Source organism: Pectinophora gossypiella, chromosome 3 (assembly GCF_024362695.1).
Source record: "Pectinophora gossypiella chromosome 3, ilPecGoss1.1, whole genome shotgun sequence".
Lineage (NCBI taxonomy): Eukaryota > Metazoa > Arthropoda > Insecta > Lepidoptera > Gelechiidae > Pectinophora > Pectinophora gossypiella.
In genome coordinates this window covers 7,713,684-7,721,637 of record NC_065406.1, presented here as the reverse complement: position 1 = coordinate 7,721,637, position 7,954 = coordinate 7,713,684, and the positions used below count along the sequence as shown (strand labels likewise).

Sequence of the window (7,954 nt, the reverse complement as noted above, 5' to 3'; positions counted from 1 at the left end):
TAAGAGTGCGGGCTAGTATTCGATATCACGCAAACATCGATTTCAGTGTAACTCAATAGCTTATAGACTTTGGCGGCTCATTAGTAGCCCTGACATCAGGGTCAGTCGGTCATCCACCTTACAACTCACACGATAGAAGATTGAACATTACTCTACTAATTATCCCAGTTAGCTCAGCATCTCAAGAAAAATCAGCACGAGTTGACGACAGATTTTGTACCCATGTGGTCCAGTGGTTGAGCGTTGGGCTCAGGATTCGGAGGTCCCGGGTTCAAATCCCGGTGGGGACATATCACAAAAATCACCTTGTGATCCCTAGTTTAGTTAGGACATTACAGGCTGATCACTTGATTGTTCAAAAAATAAGATGTTCCGTGCTTCGGAAGGCACGTTAAGCCCAACGGCTTAACCGGGACCAACGTCCCGGTTACTACTTACTGATGTAAGTAAGTAGTCGTTACACGAGGCATGTCAGGGGCCTTTGGCGGCTCAATAATAACCCTGACACCAGGGTTGATGAAGTTGGTTATTCACCTCACAACCCACACGATATAAGAGAAGATTATATTATAAAGTGTAGTTTGCACAATAAAATGTTTAGGCAAGTATTGAATTGTAGGTGATCATTGCTGTACTACTCTCACTTTGATGCATTATTTTCCAGGGCTAAAATAAAACACATTGTTACGTTATAATATATCTATATTCAGGATCTTAACAGTTTAATTTGTAACTAATATATAATAATAATTAAATTAAAAATCTACATGTACAAAATTTTATTATATACACGAATTTCCATGCATATACACTAAACTAGTTGGTAAGTAGGTACAATATCTCGTTATTTGAGAAATTTACATTAAACATTATAATGAATTGAACATTCGAGACTAAATGAGGAAACATTTAGAGTTTTATAAATTCATCTTCGTAGATATTACAAATTGTTGAAGGGCGTTCAAAAAACTCGAATTGGAAGTACTCATTACTTGGTTGAATATTCTGATGATAAAATTGACTATATTACTATAACGAATGAACGTTTGAGGATTACGTATTCCTACCGCGGACAATCGTACGGGCTCTGAGGGTTAGCGGAAGCCCGGACTCCCAAAGCGATGTCCTCTAAATCTTGGACTCTTCCCGGCTGCAATCTCATTGTCCTCGGGGGCGCACAATACAATCGAGGTGGCTTGCTATTGGCAATTCGCCACCTAAACTATATTTAACGCTACTACAAAAAAGTTTATTTACACACACATCGACACAAACATTTGGCACAAAGAGGCGTTTCACGCACACACACGGCCCTCTGACTCCACTACAGGTTCTGAGCAAATATAGGTATGCAGAGTTATCTACAGAAATATTATTTCATATTCTCCACTACTAATCCCCATTTACAATATTGGTAAGTTCTTATCCTACTTATTTACATCTCACAATCAGTCGTAATAATTAATATTTTGGCAGACCATACGATACATTAGTTACATATTTTAAAAGCCTGATGAAAAATTGTGTGAATCAGATTCACTTCACTGACATCACGTTTGTGTGTATATGTTTCTTTCAATAATAAATACGAGTACACATAACTGTTCGATTGCAAACAAAGAACAGATACTTTCTCCTCAGGCTTTCAAAGAACTACGTTTCTTACAAATCTTATTAGACAATGAACAAACTGTCGGTTGGCACTGCACTGTATACGTCCTAAATAGGCCGGACTAAAAAGCTGCTAAAATATCATGCAATATGTAAAACTCTTACAAATTCTGAAACACGAATTTAAACTCACTTTTACATTCTCCGATAAAGTAATTTTAGCTATGATAAATCATATTTCACAACCTGTTACTGATGTCTGGTAAAATGATATTCTACACGATGTGGATGAAACAATGGGACGAACTGTTTGTATTCAGGGTTTTTGAGGTTATTAATTTAGAGAAGATATATTGTCAAGAAAGTCTGTAGGTTTCTAGAAGAGTTTAGAAGTTGCTGTCGTAGTCGGAGCGCCGGCGCGAGTAGTGGGAGCGAGGGACGGGGTACTCTCCCGTATACCCATACACTTGGGAGCCGCCACCCGTCTGCCCGTACAACTGCGACCCGCCGCCGCCGCCGTACCTGCCGATAGAACCATGTGTCAACAACAACGTAACACTATGCTAACAAATCATTAGCGTCATATCAGCCACATTCACTTCGGTCAACCTTAGTCGTGTGCAAGCAGCAATTTCCTAAGGTATTTTCGTTGTCCTCCTTTGTGTGATGATATTTTGTCCCAATCTATATGACAACTTATTGTCGTGTCGTTTAAACAGAAAATAAAAGCACAGTGTATCGGAACTTGTAACGATCTAATGTTATGTAAACATTGATTAAATTATGTGGAATATAAACATTACATAAAATTTTATTCTGTTTGTGGCTTTTTCACTTCAATATTCCTAGCTATGAAAATAACGATTGGTCACATGCATATATTTAATTTTACGAATCTTTCGGTCGAATTGAATTACAAATTCAATATTCGAATATAAACACATTTATTGTGTTTAGTTTCGATTTTACGTATTTTCGCAGTTCCTTCCAGTCTCGCACTGAGTTTGGGAATAAGGAAATGAACATCATTTTTCTTTTAATCCACCATACTCCTTTTTTCAAACTTACCCGTAAGCATTGCCAGATGTGCCGTAAATCTGTGAGCCTCGGCCAGAGTCGGGCGTGTAGTGCTGCATATACTTCTGCATCTGCGGGGTCCACTCCGACCGCCACGAGTCACCCGGGTTCGGGTACGCCAGTTGCTCGATGAACGCAGTTGACATACGCTGTCAGAGAAACATAACCTTATTATTATCTATTACTTCCATGATTATTAGCAACCCGACTAAGTTAGAGACATAAGTAACATATTTTAAACTAGCGACTCGATCTCTCATCACCTGGGTAATTTTTTTCCCTATCTTATCAGTGTTCTAAGAGAAATGTAGATCATGACAATATATCCATTCCGGGGTTTTCGATTTTAGCTCGAACATAGGACGATTGGACATGCATCTTTGCCTTATTGTTCATAAGTACCAAAGATTTTGCTTCTAATTTACGTTGATAAATATAATTCAGACTATTCTCTACAGACTAGTTTTTCAACGTACCTTTCCAGAGGGAAGATAGGGTAGGTCCCTTTCCTTCATCTGATGCATATCTTCAAAGCCCCCCATGTGGCTCTTGTCCAACTCACGAAGCATATCCTCACTAAGCGGTATCGGCTGTTTGGCTTTGGCACTTTTTTGACGATTCACCAGCTGAAGAAATTGCAACATTAGTATTTGCTGATCACCCGTTATAATTATAATTATTAAAAGCTAAAGGTTACATACCACAGTGACGCCGAAAATGACGACGAACAAAAGTGACGCCATAGCTATGACAATTACTGCGATACCCCATTGAGGCAAGAAGGACTCTTCTTCCGGTTCAACTGCCGTTGGTTGCTCACGCTTGGGTAATACTGTAATAATACAATACAATATAATACAAATCATATTATTATAATCCTTAATATACTTCACCGAGGTTTTGTTAGAACAACGTGATAGATGGTTTATTTCAATTTAAGTAAACATTTTAAGTGATTTTATAAACAACATACCTATAAATTCAGTATACGCAGGATCCATAACAAACTTCCCGATCTCCAGTTTCCCAGCAGACTTGTCAATAGTCTTTGTCATTTTCTCATTACTTTTCTTCATCCTTTCTTCGTCAGGCTGATCACCCAACATTACATCAGGATCAAAATCTTCATTAGGAGCCTCTGTTATTGTCTCAACTACAGAGCCGGGTCTTGCTTCATGCAGAGATTTGTGGAATATTTTCTTTAATTCCAGTGTGTCGACTTTTTCTTCGATATCATTCAACTCGATGAAGTAGTCGACAAGCACAGATCCCTGACTAAACCCGTCAATTCGGATGCCTTTATACCATTTCTTTAAAAGATCCGATTTTGAATATACGGAATTGAGCTGAAAAATAAATATGCATTTGGTTTTAAACTTGATTACAAGTAAGCAAATTAAAATAGAAATTAAACTTATTATAAGCGCTTTTAAAAGTAAACGTGACAATAATGTCTTTACCTCCTCTTTCACATCGGCAGCGAGCCTCTGCCATTCCTCTGTGTGATGATCCAGCAGTTCTGGTACCCAATGGACTCCTACAACCAAATAATGATCATGATTAATGAGAGTACGCAATTTATTAGGTAGGTAACCAAAGAATTGCATATTTAAATTTATTACATATTCAGTAGTCAACATTTATACACAATAGTTTCATTTGCTTTGCTTATTTAACTACTTGCCTGCAACGATCTTGATAGTAGCAGCGATGTCACACTCCCGTTTGCATATGCCAGGAGTGGTCGGCGGTGGTGGAATAGTCGTTGTAGTCGTCGTGGTCGTCGTGCGGCGTGTTGTGGCCTCTGTGCTCACTTCAGTTTCGACACTAGGTATTGTCACACTCTTGTTTAGATACTTCTCTATCGAGAAAGGCGTGGTTGAAGATGATGGCCAACCAGTGAATTCTGTCGATGCTCTGAAAATGTTATTTACTGGTAAGAATGTGTTATTTATTTAAAATATAAAACAGAAAAATATCGTAGAAGTAACATCACATTATTTACCTCGTAGGCCAACCTTTCTGTATTTTTGGTGTGACGGGAGGAGGGCCGTTACCCGTACTTGGTTTAGGTGTCGTTTTCCTTGCACCTTTGTTTCCAGGTCTCGACGGGAAAACTAGTTTGATTCCACCAGGAGCTTTTGTAGTAGAACTAGGAGGAGCCGGCTCGTCTTCGGTGTCATTTAATTTAAATCCTGGTGGTAAAAGGCTTGAGATGTCAGCTACTTTGAATTTGTTAACTAATTCAGCACTGTTTTCATTGCTATCCTTTCCCGTATCATTAAGTTTGAACCCAGGTGGTAAGAATGCCGTTATATCTACTGGTGCAGCATTTAATGGTAACTTCGGTACTAGTTTAGGTTTTTCTGTAGTAGATGTGTTCAGTTTGAAACCCTTGGGTAAAAATGCAGATATATCAACTTTTTCTACCTTGTCTAAAATACTTGGTTTTGTGCTCGACTTTGTCTCACGGTCCTCTGTTTCTGTTGGTTTGAAGCCAGGAGGCAAGAATTTGCTGAGGTCGTCTTTTTGGAACTTCTTGAACAAATCTTCTGGTGCCCTCTCTTTAGGTTTATATTCTTTTGGTAGCAGAGATTTATCGTCTAAGAGTATGACTCTATTTTTGGAAGTAATTCCTGAAGATCGTCCTTGTGTTCCGTTTATAACAGATTCCTCGGTAGACGAAGTCGGAGCGGGTGTTGTTGTTGTAGTGGTGGTAGTAGTTGTTGTTGTGGTTGTGCTGGTACGTTTATCTTTGAATGAGAGCCTAGATTTGTATCCTGGAGGCAGGAATCCCACCGGCAACTCATCCATGACAGTAACCAGAGATGGCTTCTTTCTCGGTTTTGGAGTAGTTGATGTCGTCACACGGGGAGTAAACTTCTTTATAAGAACTGGAAGAGGATCTGGTGCTGATTTTTCTGTTACTGATGGAGTTTGGGTACTTTTTAACGTAAATACATTTAACGAACCCTGTGTAGTAGTTGTCGGTGTTGTACTAGATGTTGTAGTACTTTGCTCTGTGGTGGTTTCAGTGATTAGTTCAATATTCTTGTTCTCATTGTTCAAAGATCCTGATAACACATCACTAGATAATTCAGACTGAATACTATCTAATTTATCATTAATATTTTCTGTAGATGAAGAACTGTTGATAATTTCACTAGTTTCATGCATGGGGTCTCGGGTTACAGTTTCTTCGTCTTCTTCTGTTTCGTCGTCTGCTAAAACTTGTTTCTTTTCATCCTGTTCTACAGTTGGAAAAGGTAAAAATCGGGCGCCAGAAACACTGCGGCTTGTTTGTACTGACGCAACGACGCGCCAGTTTTCAGTCGTGACAGGAAGAGAAGTGTCATTATCTTGATTTTGTTCTGATGAAGATTCTGGCGTAGCACCTAATTTTGTCGTACTAGGGGCAAATGTAACATCCGGTATAGATATAGTTCCATTAACAACACTCTTGGTAGTGACAACAGATACAACTTCTTGGCCAAGAATAGAAGGAGTTTCTATTGAAGTCACGTCTTCGTCAGAAATAGAGATATCAGCACTATCGGATGTACTAGTTGTAGGTTCATTGCCACTTACTTGTTCTGTTTGATCGATGACAGTGCTATCTACAAAATCTTTGAAGTTATCATCTTTCACTTGGCTGGCATTGGCAGTTTTCATTGTTAACACATCGAATGATTTAGTGATATTACGTTTTGGTTCTTCCGTAGGTTTTTCTAGTTCATCTGTAGCATCGTATTCATCATAAATATCCGGTGCATGCTCCGTTGAGTCCGGTGCACGGGTAGTATGTTGAACTTCCGAACTTTCTGTCTCATCATAATATTCGTACTCTTCAACTTCTTCTACTTCCTCACTGTGGTTGTTTTCTTGTGAGTTATTGGTTTCATACTGAGGTGCGGCTGTTGAAGTTGTGCTCGTTGTTGTAGTTGACTTCTTTGTTGTAGTTTGAACTACAACTGTCTTTGGTAAATTATCGGTGTTCATAGAACTTGCGTCAGGCTTACTATCATCACTGGATTCTGCCTTATTACTGGCATTAGATTTCACAACTTCTACGTCGAATGATCCTTCTGTATTCTTCATAAGTTCTCTGAAGGAGCTTATATCGCTTATATCATCTTCCAGTAGCGGTTCCAAATCAAGTAAAGCTTTATTTTCGGTAGAAGTTGGATTAGTTTTTTGTGGTTTAATGTTGTTGTTGCCTTCAGATAATCTATTTGGCGTATTTTGGAAGTAAGTCTTTTCATCAGTGGCCGGAGGATCATGATGATTTAATCGCGAGCTACCCGGTCTAATATTCAGTCTTTGTTTATTTACAAGTTTATTAGGATTGTAGGTGGTAACTCTGTGATGATCGAAAATATCTTGATTGTCATCATCAATATCCTCATCATGTGCAATGTGACCACTTTGCCCGTTGCTTTTTAAGCTATTACTATCGAATGGTATATTTTTAAATCTATTGTTTTGTAAATAATCAATATCGGGGTTATTAATAGTAATTTGGCCTAAGAAAGTTTCTGGCTTTGATGGATCATTCTGATAAGCAACGGAATGAATTTGCGACGTATCAGGCCTCTTTGTCGATGCTGGATGTACCATCTGGAAGTTATAGGGTAAAGCTGGCCTAAATCTTTGTCTTTGTGGGCCATTGAATTCTGGCTGATTTATGTAGTACGGTGTTCCAGCTTGACTCCTGCCTGTTGGCAGCTGGAACGGTGAAGGGTTTTGATTGTAGTTGGGGCTCGGGAACCTCACGTGGCCCTCATTGTAGAGAGGTTGTTGAGAGGGTGCCGGCACTCTGAAGTTGTCGCCGTGCTCGAAGTATGTCGATGGGCGACTGTTTGGAAATAGGGGTGGTTGAACTTGAGCAAAACTTCTTTCCACCGGTGTGTAGTAAAAGTCGTTTTCATCTGAAAAGATACAAAAATAAAAAACTCAAACAAAGGAATTTATACGGCTCATTCTAAAACAAAGTAAGTATTCAAATGAATTTAAAATTGCAATAGAATAAAACATTTTGCATTGCCGCTGGGTAATCGTCAGGAAATGTAAAGAATGCAGTGAATGTTACCGTTGAATGCAGAATTGGTGAAGGACCGCGTTGTGAATATTTTATTTCGGTCTTACAAAGTGAGGTGCAAATATTTTCCGCGATTTCTGTTTCTCGCAAGAGGAAACAAGAATCCATTGATACATACGAGCAAAAAGAGAGACATTCCTCGCATAGACTATTACAGCTCGTTGCATA

The 7,954-nt window shown here is 38.9% G+C and overlaps 1 protein-coding gene across 2 annotated transcripts in view; it reads right to left on the bottom strand.

Moving 5' to 3' along the window:
- Window positions 1-713: 713 nt before the first annotated feature.
- LOC126382021 (uncharacterized) overlaps window positions 714-7,954 on the bottom strand; it is a 59,293-nt gene continuing 52,052 nt past the window's right edge. For both annotated transcript variants that reach the window (XM_050031707.1, XM_050031706.1), the window contains 8 exons: window positions 4,694-7,616; window positions 4,373-4,605; window positions 4,149-4,225; window positions 3,662-4,034; window positions 3,390-3,520; window positions 3,165-3,314; window positions 2,680-2,837; window positions 714-2,133 (listed from right to left, as the gene is read on the bottom strand). In XM_050031707.1, the coding sequence (XP_049887664.1) occupies window positions 1,998-2,133; window positions 2,680-2,837; window positions 3,165-3,314; window positions 3,390-3,520; window positions 3,662-4,034; window positions 4,149-4,225; window positions 4,373-4,605; window positions 4,694-7,616 (4,181 nt within the window). In that variant the 3' untranslated portion in view covers window positions 714-1,997. The remainder of the gene's footprint in view (window positions 2,134-2,679; window positions 2,838-3,164; window positions 3,315-3,389; window positions 3,521-3,661; window positions 4,035-4,148; window positions 4,226-4,372; window positions 4,606-4,693; window positions 7,617-7,954) is intronic.